Source organism: Ananas comosus, linkage group 19 (genome assembly GCF_001540865.1).
Source record: "Ananas comosus cultivar F153 linkage group 19, ASM154086v1, whole genome shotgun sequence".
In the NCBI taxonomy this organism is placed as follows: Eukaryota; Viridiplantae; Streptophyta; class Magnoliopsida; order Poales; family Bromeliaceae; genus Ananas; species Ananas comosus.
In genome coordinates this window covers 2,256,542-2,274,146 of record NC_033639.1, presented here as the reverse complement: position 1 = coordinate 2,274,146, position 17,605 = coordinate 2,256,542, and the positions used below count along the sequence as shown (strand labels likewise).

General features: G+C 36.9%; 1 protein-coding gene across 2 annotated transcripts; it reads left to right on the top strand.

Annotated features, from left to right (window-relative positions):
• Window positions 1-10,316, top strand: LOC109724933 (3-phosphoshikimate 1-carboxyvinyltransferase 2). 2 transcript variants are annotated; one of them, XR_002220118.1, is made up of 10 exons: window positions 1-403; window positions 1,417-1,661; window positions 1,751-1,904; window positions 7,461-7,675; window positions 7,773-7,890; window positions 8,721-8,931; window positions 9,075-9,136; window positions 9,226-9,545; window positions 9,786-9,881; window positions 10,025-10,316. XR_002220118.1 is itself a non-coding variant. In XM_020253923.1 (8 exons), the coding sequence occupies exons 1-8, from the start codon at window positions 65-67 to the stop codon at window positions 9,442-9,444; spliced, it is 1,563 nt and encodes a 520-aa protein (XP_020109512.1). In that variant the 5' UTR covers window positions 1-64; the 3' UTR covers window positions 9,445-9,706. The 2 variants fall into 2 exon arrangements, 1 of the variants encoding a protein (XP_020109512.1); XM_020253923.1 differs by lacking the exons at window positions 9,786-9,881; window positions 10,025-10,316 and having other exon boundaries at window positions 9,226-9,706.

Genomic DNA, 17,605 nt, shown 5'->3' with positions numbered 1-17,605 from the left:
CCCCGTATCCACCATAGTAGAGAGAGATAGAGAGAGAGAGAAAGAGAGAGAGAGAGAGAGCGAGATGGCGCAAACGACTATCGCGAAGGGCTTGGAGGCGAAGCCCCTTCTCTCTCCTCCGGATCTCTGCGGAGCTCCGAGGGCGACGGCGCGGCGATCTTCTTCCTCGCTCGCTCTTCGTCCCCGATCTAAGGTTGGGGGTTTCGGAGCTCTGAGGATCGTCAGCAATGGCGGAAGAAGGGCACAGCTTAGGGTTTCGGGTTCGGTGGCGGCGGCGCCCGAGAAGCCCTCGACGGTGCCGGAGATCGTGCTCCAGCCAATCAGGGAGATATCGGGCACTGTTAAGCTCCCCGGATCTAAGTCTCTCTCCAATCGGATCCTACTTCTCGCCGCGCTCTCCGAGGTGAGATTTTGATCTTCTTCTTCGTTTTGGGGTCATTTGGGATTGATGAGTGGAAATTTGGCAAATTTGGACGGAAAAGATCATACATGTAGGGCTTCTTTTTTTTCTTTTTTTTTTTTAAAGTTGATATGAGGTAGATTTATGTACTTTCTTATGAATTAAATGGTGATTGATTCTTTGTTTGAATTATACGTAATTGAGATTTACTTAAAATGTAATGAGGCCATTTAAGGACTGCCAATTTTGAAATAGACTGCTCAACTATACTTCGGTTGCAGCCTCTCAAATTTTTATTGTTTAGATTTGAGTTTGTTTTACCAAATAGATATGTTGTTTACGGTAAAATCAATTATTTTGTCAGCTATCCGCCACAGTTATATTAGCTGAAAGAGTGTTCTAAACAGTTAAATTTAGCTGTTTCGCCATTAAATTCAATGAGATCGTTAATATAATTGGTAAAATCAAAAGAATCAAAAGTTCATGGGCGGCGATCAAAAGGAAAAATGGTTGAGGGATCTATTACAAGGAGGCCTTTTGAGGGGGTGTCCCTGTACGTCTTTAGCTTAAGCTTTCGATGCAAGTCTTACATCTGCTCTGAAATGTGATCTGATTATTTTTTTGCATGTGTTTATAGCATTCCTTTATGAATGTATTAATTTGTTGCTTGTAACTGTATTGCTGCAGCTGGAAATGTAACTTTGTTCCATTTTTATATGGTTGAAGAACAACCTGCAACTCAATGCAAGGACTTTTTTCCTCTGCATAGAAATGCAGAAAAATCAATCCTAGTTGCATATAATTCTGCATTAAACTGTTCTTGTTATTTTGAATGGTTTGTACTTTGTAGTCTGCCGAGAAAAAGTAGTTGCGAAATGTCAATCAATCCCTAAGTTGACAATTAGGAGATGATTACTTTTATATTGATTTTACACGAATTCCTCAATTTTATTTTATAAGTATGTTGCTTCAATTCTGCTTGGGTAATTATCTAATACTGACATTGTGTTGGTCAGGGTACGACTGTTGTGGATAACTTGTTATACAGCGATGATGTTAAATATATGCTTGCTGCTTTGAGAACCCTTGGGCTCTCTGTAGAAGATGATAGTGCCACAAAAAGAGCAACAGTTGGAGGTTGTGGTGGGAAATTCCCGGTTGGGGAAGAGTCAAATAAAGAAGTTGAGCTCTTCCTGGGGAATGCAGGCACTGCTATGCGTCCTCTGACTGCTGCTGTTACTGCTGCTGGTGGCAATGCAAGGTCTTTCTATGCATACCTTTTTGGGATTAACACATTCTTTTATATACATATGATGTTTTCTTTTGGCTCAAATGTATATCTTTTTCCAGTTACGTGCTGGATGGGGTGCCAAGGATGAGGGAGAGGCCTATTGGAGACTTGGTTGCAGGATTAAAGCAGCTTGGTGCGGATGTTGATTGTTTCTTGGGTACCAACTGCCCCCCTGTTCGTGTCAATGGAATGGGAGGCCTTCCTGGTGGAAAGGTTAGGCTTCCATCTATATTCATGAATTGGTTATAAATAGATGGTGCATTTTTCCATGGTCACATGAGTTCTAAGTAATTGTTGCATTTTTTCATGGTAACATACAACTGAGCTCTGTTGTTGGAACCCAGGCAACTGATCACTTGACATCAGTGGACAACTCACAAATAGGTCTAATTAAAGCTTTATTTTTTTATTGTTGTTTTGTTTGATAAATTGAAATTATTTTAGAGCAAGGATTGTCGTGCCATTGGCACGGCCCATACCAGTGTCGGCACGGCCCTCAGTGCCAGTGGCGCACTAGCAGGGTTTGGCATGATTTTTTTTTTTTATTTTCAGGTAATGTTAGCCTTTTAGGATGTTTCAAGGTTTATAATGCACATAAACTTGATCCAAATTGTTTCTCTTATTCAGTCCAGGTCGAAATAGTCATATACAACTCATGAAAGTATATAAATGCTAATATAAGACTAATAATTAATAACATATAATATTAGAGATAATTCAATATACCCAAATCATAACTCTAAGTGCCCGTTTGGTTCGGTTTGTAATATTCTTGTAATACTCAATATTTTCTATTTAAAATATTCAAATCATTATCATTCCACTCAAGTTGGGTAGTTGTAAAAGGTAATGAAATAGTGAAATCATTATAGATTTTTAGATGGTAGAAATACTAGATTATCATGGGTTGGAATGCATTCTCATTTCTATGATTGATGGAAATCATTGGTAGTCTATTAATAGAAATATATTAGTTCTTGAAATCTCCCAACTCAAGTGGCTGATAAGTTAGTAACAAAATTGTCATTTCAAATATAAATATACAACATTTCAGGAATATCACAAACCTTGAACCAAATGGCCCCAAGTTTTAACTTTTATTTTCCATTGCTAGTAATACATTAGTGCCTTGGTGGTGGATCATACTCCTAATTGTCATCGTCGGTTACTAGATTGATCCCTTGACTGTATAAATATTGCTGATGCTGGTGAAAGCTCATTTGGTGGTAGAACATCGTGTAATACTTTGCGGACATATATATTATCGTGAATTGTATCGTGATGTACGCCTACCACCATAACCAGCACTGGCACATGAGCGCGGTGACACCATCAGAAGATCTCTTTTGATCGTTAAAATAGGAAAAAATGAGTAAATAGATTCGTGTCAAATCTTGTTGGTTCGGCACGAACGGGCATGGGACTATATAGGGGTGGCACGCCGTGATACGGGGTGATACTGGGTTGGTATGCCACGGTATAGGACGCTAGGCCCACAGTTTTTGGGTGCCAAGTAGCATAAACTTGTGCCACATGCTGGTACGCCACCGGCATGATACGGCACGGGTGGCACAGGCAATCCTTGTTTTGGAGCCATAAGCATGTGTTTTCAATTGGGTTTTCCATAAAAAATGTTGTTTTGCTTGTTTGAGCATCATCATCTTTTGGATTTCTATACTCTTATGCTGTCAGCAAAGGAGACACATTCTACAATTTGCTATCAGTAAACTACTTACAAAATACATGCGACAACAATTGGATGAAGTAGCTGAGACCGACTGCTTGTTAGCATACTAGTTTTGCCTTTGGTTTTGGTGGGATGAAAGGGCTGTCTGATGAGACATAATTGTCCATTCTTTAAATATAGGGTCAATTTCGAATGTGTCCCTTAAAACTTTAAAAATACCACAAATGTCCCTTCAAAGTTGTTAATATCAGCGTCAGCCCACAAAATCCATAAATTGTATCGTAAACACTCTCGGCTAACGTCCATTAGAAAACGTGTAGTTAACACACGTTAACAGGAAATTTTACTTGAGTTAAAACATGAAATGACTAATTTGCTCCTTGTTTTGCTAATTATAGTTAATATTTTGACTATCTTGAAAGACTAATGAAAATATTTTACACGCACTCATTAATTAGATTTCCATGCCCACACTCCCAAACCCTAAACCCTATGTCACGCCCTGGGGTCCAGCGTTACCCGGGCTTGCCAACAGATTCGCCGCATACACATAAAGCCCTATGTACACGAAGCGATAGGAGCATCTGTAACAATACATGAACCACTACTACAGAGTAACAGAGCTACTAAAATAGAAATAAATAGTCACATGTACATACATGTAATCCAAGGTATAATATAACCAAAAGTACAACATCATCACCTCACAACTCTGAACAGTAAAAAAGATATAACTGTATGTACATGACTACACAAAAGTGAACTATCTCCACAAAAAGGGGTCCTTCTCTAGAGCAGCGACTGGGGTAGATAGGGATCTAGCTCGCGACTCCCTTACCTCGATTAGAAGCTGCAAGAAAAAGTGGCAACCGCGGGTGTGAGAACAACTGTAAAACAAAATAGTCCTCAGTGGGTACCGTCACCGACTCCAACGGCCTATCCACTACGACATCAACGCAAGGTGGCCAGACTTCGGAGCGGCACTCTTGGGCGCGACCCAATCGAGTATGCAAGCGTGTCTCTGTCAAGCTCGATCAGGCTCATGTAGGTTATAATCAATATAAATGAGTCAAATTGGTTTAACAACCAAGGCTCACGTACCCTCGACACAATCTGATGCAAGAAGTAAAGATTTGGATCCACTGTCAGTCCCGATGAAACCCGACAGTACGGAATAGCCTAAACTCTACTGTAAAAATAGGCTCTGCATCTCAGCACAAGCGTAATCTCAACCTACGCTAATCCTCGTATCCACCTCGCACTAACAGCAGTGATACAAAGGGAGAATTAGCTAGGTTTTGATGGTTTTCTCCTAAGTCAAATCCCAATTCAGCATGTAAAATTTATCTAAAATCATTATATCATGCTTCAAATTCAGATTTCATTTAAAAAAACAAGCAAATCAATGAATTCAAGCTACTAACAGGGTAATATGATACAAATATAGCATGCTGAAATTCTCTACAACTTAGGAGGGATTCCGAAGTATTTGGTCAACATTAACCCACCTTATTTGCTAATCCAACCACGGGTTGACTTGAAACTCCGTGAATACCTTCCCCTAACTCCCAAGTAAAAGGAAAGTGATGCCGAAGTCCGAAAATCCCTGCTGGAAGTGATGAAATTAGAAGTCGGATAGTTTCCAACGAAGATCAACATGTCAAATGAATTCGAGTTCCGAATCAAATTTACTTAATTCGGAACTAATGTACCTTATAATTCAGCTTGGAGCAACTTTGAATCAGCTACAATTTAGCCATAGGTTAGCTAGAATCCCTTAAAAATCGCTCACAAGAAAGTTGGAGTCACAACTTGCAAAGATGAAGCTTCCTTATCGAAAATCAGCACTGCGACCAAAATTACCTCAATTGAAGCTCAATTCCACAACAATTCGGCTAAATAACTTGCTCCCCTAGCTTCTCACAATCAAGTAGTCCAAGAGTAGGTTCCAATTTATCATCTTGAAACATTAAAATGTAACAGTTTCACGCTCAAGTTCAATGGCCACTACTGGAATGCACTGCTGTAGCTGCTGGACTGCACCTTGGTGCTGCGAATTTCTTATTCCACAAGAAAATCCAGGGAAAGATAAGGCTAGGGGGCGATCCACGAGTAATCTTTGACTTCTATACTATAAGAAAAATCTATTATTCATCACGAAATTCCATCACAATTGAGAAATAGAGGTCAAGAATTCAGCTTCGATGTAAAAGCTGTTTTTCGGTTTTTGACCTCAATGAAAACTGAAATTCTCACTCATCTTACCTCCAAATTGGTCCAAACAAGATTCTAACCCCAAGAGAAAGAAGTCAAGATCACTTCCATCCCTTTCAAAGCTTACCTCCTCGAAGAAATTCAAACGGATTTATCAAAATCTGAAGTTGGTTCGGTTCAGTCCAGAAAATCAGCATTGCGCCATCGATGATCAACTTTAAAATTAAAGCTACTAATCTTTAAATCCAGCTCAAGGGATGAATAGCACCCCAACAACCCCAATTCAAGTTCCGAACTTTCAATTTCGAAATTAGAGCTCTAAACTCCACCTAGTTTGGCCCCTAACCTCAGTTGATCCTGCTGCCAGCCTGTAGAGAAGTTGCTGGCAGATTTGTTGCTGCAGCTTGCAACCAGAGTTGCTGGCAGTAATCCCAGCTCCAGCTTAACCATCCGCTACTGCAGCAATTGGGTGAAAAAGAGGGGACAATATGATAAACCAGAAGATGAATTACATCTATTCCCCTGCTATAGCCTGCTGCCATAACCCAGCTGACTGCTGCTTCTGCTGCTGCTGCTGAATGCATCCATGTTGTTGGCAGCAGCAGTGGCTCAGCATAGTGCGCAGGGAAAGGAAAATCCCAGATGAAAAGAAGATGTAGAAGGAGCTGAGTATGGAGGAGAAGAAGTAGAATTACTACCCTCAACGTTTGAAACTACTGAGCACAAATCATCTCATGTACTGCTGCTCCGACACTGCACTTGATGCAGCTTGTAGATTCAATCCAATTGCAGCCAACTCTTCACTGCAACTGCTGCAAGATGGATTTGTTGCAGTTGAAGGCTAACTGCATCAATGCTGCTGGCAGCAGTAGCTCCCTGGTTCCATGCGCAGGGAGTGGAAGGAACCAGAGCAAAGAGAAAGGGAAAAGGAAAATAAAGAGGAAGAGAAGATGGAGGGGAAGTTGGTGGATAAACTCAGCAGGTCACAAGACTCCAAAATTCCAATTAGGGGTAGTTGGAGAGAGGTATATGGCACCCTTGACCTCATTTAAGGCCACTAACCTGTTCCACCAACAATTAATTCCAATTTCCGCCTCATTATACCATCAATTTTGCATCGAAATAATTTCAACTCATCTTGATACTCATTAGAAATGTCGACGAGTCGCCGAAATTGTAATCGTTTCGGCAGTTAAAATTTTCAGAACACTACACCCGAAAACCCTAAAAATTCTAAAATCCTAAAACCCTAAAAACCTTGAACCCTAATAAAAATCTAAAATCCTAAAACCGTAAAACCCTAAAACCGTAAACGCTAAACCCTACAATCCTACACTCTAAACCCTAAATCGCTCAATGGACGAAACGGGCAAATAACCAAATTTTAAACGGAGTTATCAATAAGGAGAATATAGATAGTTTCATGCAATTAAAAGGGTATTTTTGATATTGACAATTTTTTCAAGGTATCTATATAATTAGGGGTAGACAGAAGGGTGCTCAGGAAATTTACCCTTAAGTATATGTAATTGGTTGCGTTGATATTCTGAATGGAAATTTCAATTTCAATGCTTCAGGTGCTATTTGTTAGTCAAGTACTTTCTCTAATGTGTTCTTTTCCTCTTTTCAAATTCAATAATCCTTAGTCCACCGGTACTTTCTCTTATGGTTTTGATTGGAGTAAAGAGGAAGTACTTGACAAGCTCATCATTCCCTTGCTATTCCTGTTACCATGTGCATAGAATCAGAATAAAGAATCATCCATTCGCCTATTTCTATTCTTGTTTTAAAACGTTCTTTATTTGGTTTATTTCACTGCAAATGTTGTTTGATCTGTTTGTGAACCCTTTTTTTCCTTATCTTTTTAGGTGAGACTCTCTGGATCCATAAGCAGTCAGTACTTGACTGCTTTGCTTATGGCTGCCCCCCTGGCTCTTGGAGACGTCGAAATCGAGATCATAGATAAACTCATATCTGTACCTTATGTCGAAATGACTTTGAAATTGATGGAACGATTTGGCGTCACTGTGGAGCATTCTGATAGTTGGGATAGGTTCCTCGTAAAGGGTGGTCAAAAGTACAAGTGAGTATAGAGATCACAAAAGATTCACTCAGTTAATCTCTCTCCATGATGTTATTGGCTATATTAATTTTCATTTTCTTTTGTATCAACATCTCAGGTCACCTGGAAATGCTTATGTTGAAGGCGATGCATCAAGTGCTAGTTACTTCTTAGCCGGTGCTGCAGTAACTGGGGGCACTGTCACTGTTGAAGGCTGTGGCACTACCAGTTTACAGGTAATAATGTTTTTTCGGATCTATAATAATACTTGTAGTATTACTGATAATCTGTTCCAATTGAGGAACTCGCAGAATTTGGGTCGCTTTTATTTTCCCCCCCCTTTTTTTTTTCCAAATTTGGGTTAAGACCTTCTTTTATGTACCAAAATACCTTGGTCCGCTTGGTAGATGTTGGAACATTTGGTTAGAGATTAAGATAGAATGATGCTTCAAGGAAAAGCAGCTCTTGCTAGGGCAATGGTTACTGTGAATAATTTGTTGGGTGAGCCTGTGAGGTCATTTATGATGCTAAAATGCTTAGCAAGAATGAGTATGATATTCTTAAAAATTCATCAGTGAGAATCAGCAGGTGGGACCTTACAAGAATGAATAAGTGAATGGCTGAGATGTATTTGATAGCTTCCATTGATATTCACTGTGGTTAGATGAACCTAAGTAAGGTAGGATGCATTTATGTTCCTTGCAACTGTTGAGAAGCAGAATTTGAGAAGCTGTGAGATAGGAAGCTTCGGAAGGAGCTGGGGGAGTTGTCTTACTATTGCTGGATAAGCTTCTTATCTGGGAATTTCGTACAGCGGTACACCTTGAGCTGCAATTCTGCTGTATGCTCACTCTGAATTCAATGGTTGTTGTCTCGTGTTTCCTATGTTGCTTATAGATGTTGTAAACAATTTTTGGTGTTGGAAAATCTTATTTTAAAGATCCTAGGGATAGGTTTTTTTTCCTTAAAAAATCAAAAGTATGGATCTTTTATGCAAGTTGGCCATTTTAATTAGATATGGGTTTCATTCCTCTAGCCTCTTATTTCTTTCACATGAAATATGCAGGGGGATGTCAAATTTGCTGAAGTTCTTGAAAAAATGGGAGCGAAGGTCACATGGACTGAGAACAGCGTGACAGTAACTGGCCCCCCGCGTGATTCTTCCAATAAGAAACACTTGCGTGCCATTGATGTCAACATGAACAAAATGCCTGATGTTGCCATGACGCTTGCTGTTGTCGCGCTATTCGCCAATGGTCCAACAGCCATTAGAGATGGTAGAAACCTAAGAACATGACCTTCTGTTCTATTCCTTAGCATGCATGCCCTAGTCTTATCAACTGCAATTTTCTGTATTATTGGTTCGACAAATGTGCTATGCATTTGATGGTAACACTCTGGTTCTCTCTGCTTTGTTTAGTGGCTTCTTGGAGAGTTAAGGAGACGGAGAGGATGGTAGCCATTTGTACAGAGCTTAGAAAGGTTGGTTCAAATAACTTCCTCTCTCTCTCTCTCTCTCTTCTTTCTCTCTCTAACAGTCATTTCCATATCATGTGTTTGTGTAAAACTAGTTGGGCGCGACAGTGGAAGAAGGGCCTGATTACTGCATCATCACACCGCCAGAGAAGCTGAGCGTGACGGCGATCGACACATACGACGATCACAGAATGGCGATGGCATTTTCCCTTGCTGCTTGTGCCGATGTTCCCGTCACGATTAACGACCCCGGTTGCACCCGCAAGACTTTTCCCGACTACTTCGATGTCCTAGAGAGGTTCGCGAAGCACTGAGGCGGCCAAAATTATGGTTCCAGCAAAAAGGGTGTGCGAACTACGGCCTAAGATTAAGATTAGGAAGCAGATGCCATGAAAATATCATGGATAGCTTATGAGTGAGTGCATCTTGTTTTGTTTGTACAATAAGATGATTAATAATGTTGTCTATGTAGACTATAGTTTATTCTTATTTATTTGAAACTTATGTTACAAGCAATGTGAACTGTTTTCTTCAAATCTTTCATTTTGTTGAGTGATCACCCCGGATTCCTTAAAACTGATCTAGCCAAACAGGATGATAATCTAAACATTGGGCATCGATAATCTTTCATTTTGTCGATTTGGGGGTTTCTTAGGGTTGTTTTGGCGGAGGGATTGTTGAGGAGGCCATGACAGGAGTAGCGGAGCTCTAGGGCATGATCGTCGCCACCGCAACTCTACATTGGGCATCGGTAATCGCTACCCCGTTTTGTTAAGAAAAATCCAGTGGGCTTGGCTTGATTTTCTTACTTTCTATTCTCTTCTGAATTATTGTTTGGGCAAAGTTGATTTTTAATGCTGTTGTGATTGATTATTTCATCTCTCTTCTTCGCAGTTAATGAATTGAAATAGACAAAGAGTATCTCGCTATGCAAGAATTGGCCCTCTATGATTATCGAATCTGAGTGCGGGGCATCGATGAGTTGAGAGCCAAAAATTATGCATTTGATTATGTTTCTTCGGCAGCCAAAAACATGAAAAAAAAATAATACAAGAGTGTCTATTTTTAATATTAAAACAGGCAAGATTTGTAATTGTGTGGTGTATTGACCAGATGATGAGCTTGCTTACTGTGGGTGAAGTTTTGAATTGCAGTTATATTTTGAGCCACTATTTAAACTGTCCAATTTTTTAGTAGTCATTTACACCTGTGTTCTTTTTTTCCATTTTTTTACTTTTTTTTTTCTTCTCCTTTTTTCCCTCTTTTTAAGTGTCGTTGTGATGGTGTGCGTGCTGGTGAGGAATGGAGTTTCAAAATAAAAGTATAGATCAATGCATAGTTTTGAAATTCATTTAAGTTTCCAATTAATTTATTATTTTTTCACGTTATGTATTTTGAAAGTTCATGTTAGGATACTGGTTTTACCGACTTTTTTTTTTGTTCTTTTTTTTCGTGTTCGACATGTATTTTAAAAGTTCATGTTAGAAAACTGCTTTTACCAAATTTTTTTATTCTTTTTTTTCATGTTCGATAGGTATCCTACTATGTTGTCTTGACAATAGCATAGGACTGCTAAAGACTCCAAAATTTTATGTGGCTTTTTTTTTTTTGATTGAGTTGGTTTTTTTTTTTTTTTTTCCCTTTTTGTGCTATTATTGGATTGTTTTGAGGTGAATTACGGTCAAACTGTTGGTTTCTTTTAAATTTTTTTTTCTCTTTTTACTGCTTTGTATGCTCTTATATCACGTTCAATATGCCAATTGGTTTTAATATTTTTTTTATTGTTTCCTTTCGTACTCATCTACTGTTAGCAATTATGTTTAAGTTGAACTATTCCTACCGACCGTCTCTAGAGCAAGTGGCAAAAGGCTTGGTGGTTGGTACCCGATATCCAAGTTCAAATCCTAGTTGATCCATATTTCCAGCTAAGTTTATTTCTAAATGAAATAAACGAAGCGGGTAGCGTGCTACCTATCTCTCAAAAAAAAAAGAAAAAGAAAGTTGAACTATTCCTTTCTCACGCTTTGAACCCAAATTATTTTAAGTAGCTTTGTGATGACGGCAAATAATTAGAGTGCCTCATTCACTAAACATTCTTTGACTGGTAAAATTTGATGATACTGGAGAAAGAACTATTTTATATAATGAATGTTGTTAAATCTATTTTGGGTTATGGGAGTCAGATTAGAATACGAATTTGTTGTTTTTAGATGTATTTGTACAAGCTAAAAAAATATTTTTTCTGTTTTATCCGTTTCCTCTTTTTTTTTTCTCCTTGCATTCAATAAAAAATAATTTTTTTTCCAATAGGCTTTTTCTTGAATCTACCTAGGTAGAACTATTGTGTTGTTGTTCAAGTTTATAGAGAAAATAATAAAAGAGACAACATATGCTGTTGAATTTGGAGCAAAAAATTAGTAACTGATAAGTTTTCATGAACTATGCAGAATGTGTTAATCATTATTTGTTTGCATTTGTGGAATGGAAAGTAAATACAATGCTCGAAAAATAGCCATTGAAAAATGAAAATTTTATATTTTACAGCTTTAACTTGGTTATATTTTTTTTGTTTCTTCTTTATATTTATATTTATTTATTTAATATGTAAACTTTTATTAAAAAATTTTATCCACTGCATTGCGCGGGTTTTTACACTAGTACAAATTAAATGACAACATAGGCCATTTTGAAATTCAACCCCTTAAGTATTTTTTTTTTATTTGAGTTTGTATATTTAGTTAAGTTAAAAAAAGTATGAAATTTAATAGTCCAAACGACCGTTGGTTGTTGATTAATCTAGTTTTATTTGCTAAAATATGATTGAAGTTTTTAAATGATGTATTCACCAATGAAATTAATAAAATTACCAATTCAATTGGCTAAAATCACTTGATTTAAAAAAGTATAAAAGCCAAGGAGAAGGAAATAAAAATTTACAAGGCACTATCAGATTTGTAAATTGCTATTATTTCTTTTCTAATATTATCCTTTTCAAATAAAAATTTACACGGCACTATCAGATTTGTAAATTGCTACTATTTTTTTTTCTAATATTATCCTTTTGATTCATGTAGGTTGCTAACATGAATTTTGTAAATTTATATATAGAGTTTGTAAATTTATATATCAGATTTGTAAATTTTCATGTAAATTGCTACTATTTTTTTTCTACTATTTTTTTTCTAATAAATTTTCATGTAAATTTATAAATTTTTTTTTCTACTATCGTATAAATTTTCATGTAAATGTCCATTATACCCTTTCAAAATGAATGGTTAGATTTCAATACCTTTGGGCTATATTTGATAAGGGAGATATTCCAGTACAAGGGGGTATATTCCCTAAATAGGCCAATTTGGATAAAAAATTTATCAGTTTTGAGATTTTGCAAAAGTAGGCCACTATTTTGGATTTTGTAGATTCACTTCTAATTTTTAGAAAACTAACTAAAATACCCTTATTCCATTTTCTCTCTTATCAAATATCTCTCCGACTTCCTTCGCAGCCTTCCGCGATGGTAATGAAGGTGGTGGCGTATCCTCTTACTCTGCCTTTGCCCACGCAGACACCGACGTCGGCGCCTAAGGAGGAATTAGAGCCAGCGTGGGTAAGAGCTAAGCGACGAAGGCGATGAGGTTGTGGCCGAGACAGTGCTCACTGTTGCTCGTGAGGGTGAGGAAGAAGACGCCCCAGCACTTCTCTAAAAAGCACTTCCGGCGAAGGCGGTGGCAGCGGTAGAGGGCGAGGAAGAGATCGCGATAGTGAAAAAAGATGCAAAGAGTAAAAAAAAAAAAGAAGAGAAGAATAACAAATAAAAAATAAAAAAATAATTTATTCTAAAAAAAAGCTAAGAACCAGCGAAAAAAGAAGATGAAGTTGCACTATTTCAAAAGAACGTTGCACTATTTTAGACGAAAGTTAATAATTTTTTGAAAAAAAAATTACATCTTTTAATACTAAAGTTGCACTCCTTGGGCAAAAGTTGCATTGCTTCTTCTCCTCTCCTCCTTCCCTCTCCGCTTCCTCATGCTTCTTCTGCACCCATCTCCTCTCCGCCCTCAATTTCTGCCGCAGCAAATCCGCCACTCACCATACTCACTTCTAAAAACTCGCCAATCGGAGGGGTCAGAGGCGAGTGCGGCCTCAGTGGGGTTAAGAGCAAGGAGGGCAAGGAGTGCGTGGGCGTGAGCTTAGAGCACGCGGGGTGGAAAGGAGGCGACCGGCGAGCACAGAGCCTAAGCGGGGTTGAAAACCTTTGTGGGGTTGGAGGATCTAGTGAAGCCGGAGAGGCCATGCAAGAAAAAACAGTATAATTTTCACCCCAAAAGTAAAAACTTTCGTCCAAAAAGTGCAAATTTAGAATAAAAATAATAGCAAATATCATGACTATTCTATCAAATACGGTGAAAAATTTTACCCATTCAGATTTAGATAATTAAATACCCTCACAAAAATGCGGAAGATGACTTATGTTGGAGCAATGTAAAATTATATACATGAGCTGGGTGGGATTACACTTTCCTCAAAGAACATCCCATACCCATATTAGCATACTACAAAAACAATAAGAATAGTATCCTAACTAAATTTGTGCTCGATATATTAATCTTGGTCCCTCGTGGCGATTTTCCAGTCCAACCACTGTGAGACCCCAGATAGTCCTATATATAAGATATAATAGGGTTAAACTCTTAACCCGGCTTAAGCATTTTGGGTGGTGGCAAGACCCAAGAGGTTAAGAGAGTTAAGCGTGCTAGGACGGGAGTAGTCCTAGGATGGGTGACCCCCTGGAAAGTTGGGGCGTCACAGATGGTATCAGAGCCAATTACCAGCCGGAAGTGTGAGATGAGTCTCGGCTGAGCCAGGGTCTGGATGACGAGCTAGCGAGACGAGTCTCACATCGCCTGGTACTTGTGAGTCTGAGCCTGACGAGGACGTCAGGGCTTAAAGGAGGGGAGATTGTGAGACCCCAGATAGTCCTATATATAAGATATAATAGGGCTAAACTCTTAACCCGGCTTAAGCATTTTGGGTGGTGGCAAGACCCAAGAGGTTAAGAGAGTTAAGCGTGCTAGGACGGGAGTAGTCCTAGGATGGGTGACCCCCTGGGAAGTTGGGGCGTCACAACCACTCTCATGATTGTGATCCCACTCACACCCCAGCAATGTTACCCTTTTATCAACTCCTCCACCTGTATAACACTCATCATATCTTTCGATCATAGTGAGTGATTCACCGTGTTTCAAACATGATGCCCCTTGATCGTGTTTGAATAACCATCGCACTGCCACCATGCGATATGGCATCATACCGATAAAGTTTTTGCACAAAACAAGTCCAGAAAGCAAAGTAAGAAATAATGCAGGTATCGGGTATCTTGGTACATTTTTAGCACATCAACTATAGTCTCAGAAGCAGAAAACTAATCACAAGCTCAATTACAGGCAAAACAGCAGAATCATGTAAGTTTGCAATTGAGAAATAAATAAGAAAGAACAAGTCTCATGTATGTCGTATTCTCTCCCGCCAACCAATCCTAACTTTTGATTTTAGCATATTCGTAACTAACTAGTTCCCACAAGATAAATCTGCAAAAGAAAAAGCATAAAAAAAATTAGAAAACTGTACAGCAATTTTATGGAAAAACAAAACAAAATGGGCATCTCTTCACATATAATTTGAAAGAGAAGGTTCTAAAGCAACTAGCAGATTAATTAAGTTACTGGATCTAGGACTCGGTCAAGTGACAGTTCACATAAGGGTAACGCCTTTCTTTCAGCTGTTCAGCATCATATTGTTGTCCTAATAAAATTGAAAAAAAAAAAAAAAATACCGACCGTCCCTAGAGCAAGTCGCAAAGGGCTTGGTGGTTGGTACCCAAGACCCAAGTTCAAATCCTAGTTGATTCACATTTCTAGCTAAGTTTATTTCTGAATGAAATAAACGAAGCGGATAACGTGGTAACTTTTTTTTCTCTCAAAAAAAAAAAAGAAAATTGCCCACAATAAATATGTTTAGGGACTGAAGGGAGGTAAAGCTATCAAGCACACGGATAGGCTTAGGGCAAACAATAGGCATCAAGCTATCCCTGAAAGGGAAAGAAATGCATAACTTTTTAAGTCTGAAATCGTATGTCAAATCTTCAGCATGAAAAAACTGGTCCAAAAATTAGCAGCTCTAAATATAGAATATTTCGCTTTAGCAACCTCCACTACAAAACAACAATTCAATACCATTTCACAAATCAAACTTGATGCAGAGAGTCATTAGATGCCTACAGGGTCTTCCACAGCAACTGAAAAAGATTGTCATATATATATTTATTAAAGGAAAGACACAACATTTCTTTTATTTTTAGCTTTTTTAAATATATAGAGTGCCCTGTTGTATTACTAATGAATATGTTTGGTGTTACCTAATTTGTTTGGTCTGAAGAGAAAGAAAAATATAAAATACTGTTTTGTTTAAACAGGCTATTGATGTCCCAAATAAACCAAGAAAAGAAAAATGTGATATGTTTAATCTCAAGTTCATCGGAAAAGGCTAAAAAGGTAAAAGATGTCAGAAACAACATATAGCAGTTTTTTTTTATCATTTAACTTATGGATATAACTCGGCTTTGTAGATACTAGATACTTGAAATAATAAACAACATAATTTGAATAATATATCATGTTTTGAGGATTTCTAATCTAGCTATTAGCTTTATAAAGCTAAATCTCAATGATCTTGATGTCAATTATATTAGCTTTTTAGCTTTATAAATTATTTTCTTTTGTATCGGTTCCGACTATATTCATTCATCACCAGTAAAGTCAATTGACCTTATTTTTAACACCTAAAATGAACCATTAAGTAAACCATGAATCATCATTTGCACAAAATAATATATCATGACGAAAAATTATGAAATTTAGTTTCCAAATACTTTTAATAGTGTGTAGATCAAGTCTAACGGAGCCTATCGTCGATTTGTAAGCCGCATCATTGAAAACAACTTGGTAGCACGGAGGTCTCTGTGCTACCGATAGTATACCGGCCTAGCTCTCTCTCTCTCTCTCTCTCTCTCTCTCTCTCTCTCTCTCTCTCTCTCTATATATATATATATATATATATATATATATTTCGAGCTTTTCGAGCCTAATTCCAGCGAGCCCAATAATACTCAAGCTTGGCTTGAAATTAATTTCGAGCCTAAATTTAGGCTCAAGCTTGGCTTGAAATTAATTCGAACCGAGCTCAAGCGAGCCGAATATCGAGCTGGACGCGAGTCGAACACGAGCTAGCTCGCTCATTTGCCCGCCCTGTCTATACATCCTCCGTTCCACCCTTCATTTCACACCGTGTGAATTATAACTGCAAGTTTGAAAAATTAATTTGCAAAGAATTTGACCAAGTTTAGATGAAAAGCGATTTTTCTAAAGTGATTTTGTAAAGCTGTTTGGCAAAACCTTTTCGATGTTGGCATTATAATAAATTTTTTTACTAATTTTTATTTTAAAAAACTAAAAATTTGAATTTCAACTACAAATTTAAATTTGAATTAAAATTTTAACTATTAGATTTTAAATTTTAAATTTGCACAACATTTTAAAATTTGAAATTTTAATTTAAAATATGAAAATTTAAAATTTAAAATTTAAATTTTTAGTTTCAAATATAAAATCTAAATTTGAAATTTGAAACCTAAAATTTTAACATTTGAAAATTTGAAATTTAAAAGTTGAATATTAAAAATATAAAACTAACAATTTAAAATTTAAAATTAAAATTAATTAAAAATTAAAAATTTAAAAATTTAAAATTTGATTTTTTTAAATTTGGAAATTGTAATTTGAAAATCAAAACTTATAATTTTAAATTTTAAATTATAAAATTTCAAAATCAAAATTTTATCTTAAAATTTAAAATTTAAAATTTAAAATTTGATATTTGAATTTTAAATTTGAAATTTAATATCTAAATTTAAAATTTAAAATTTTGAAATTTGAAATTTAAAAGTTAAAATTTGAAATTAAAAAATTCAAATATAAATTTAAAATTAAATTTGAATTTAAAAATTTAAAATTTGAATCAAAAATTAAAATAAAAATTTGAGGTTGGAGTTGAAAATCAGAATACGATTTCAAAAGTAGGTTTTTGCTGCTTCCGATTTTAGGAAAACTGATTCTAAAGATCAGAATTAGATTTCGAAAATGAGGTTGTTAAACACTCTATTGAGCCAGCCATCACTTTTGGGTCCAAAATCATTTTTTAGAAGCGAGGCCAAACACCCACATGCTTGAATAATAGATGAATAATCTAGTGAAATATGTAACAACAGTATTTTGCAATATGAGACATCCTTTTATAACAACCAGTGTTCAACATAACAATTAAAGCGAGTAAGATATCTTAAGTAGATTAATGCAAATTTACTTCACCTGACATTAGGCGCCCCAAATTGGTGAAACTCAGAATATTCTCAACAGAGAA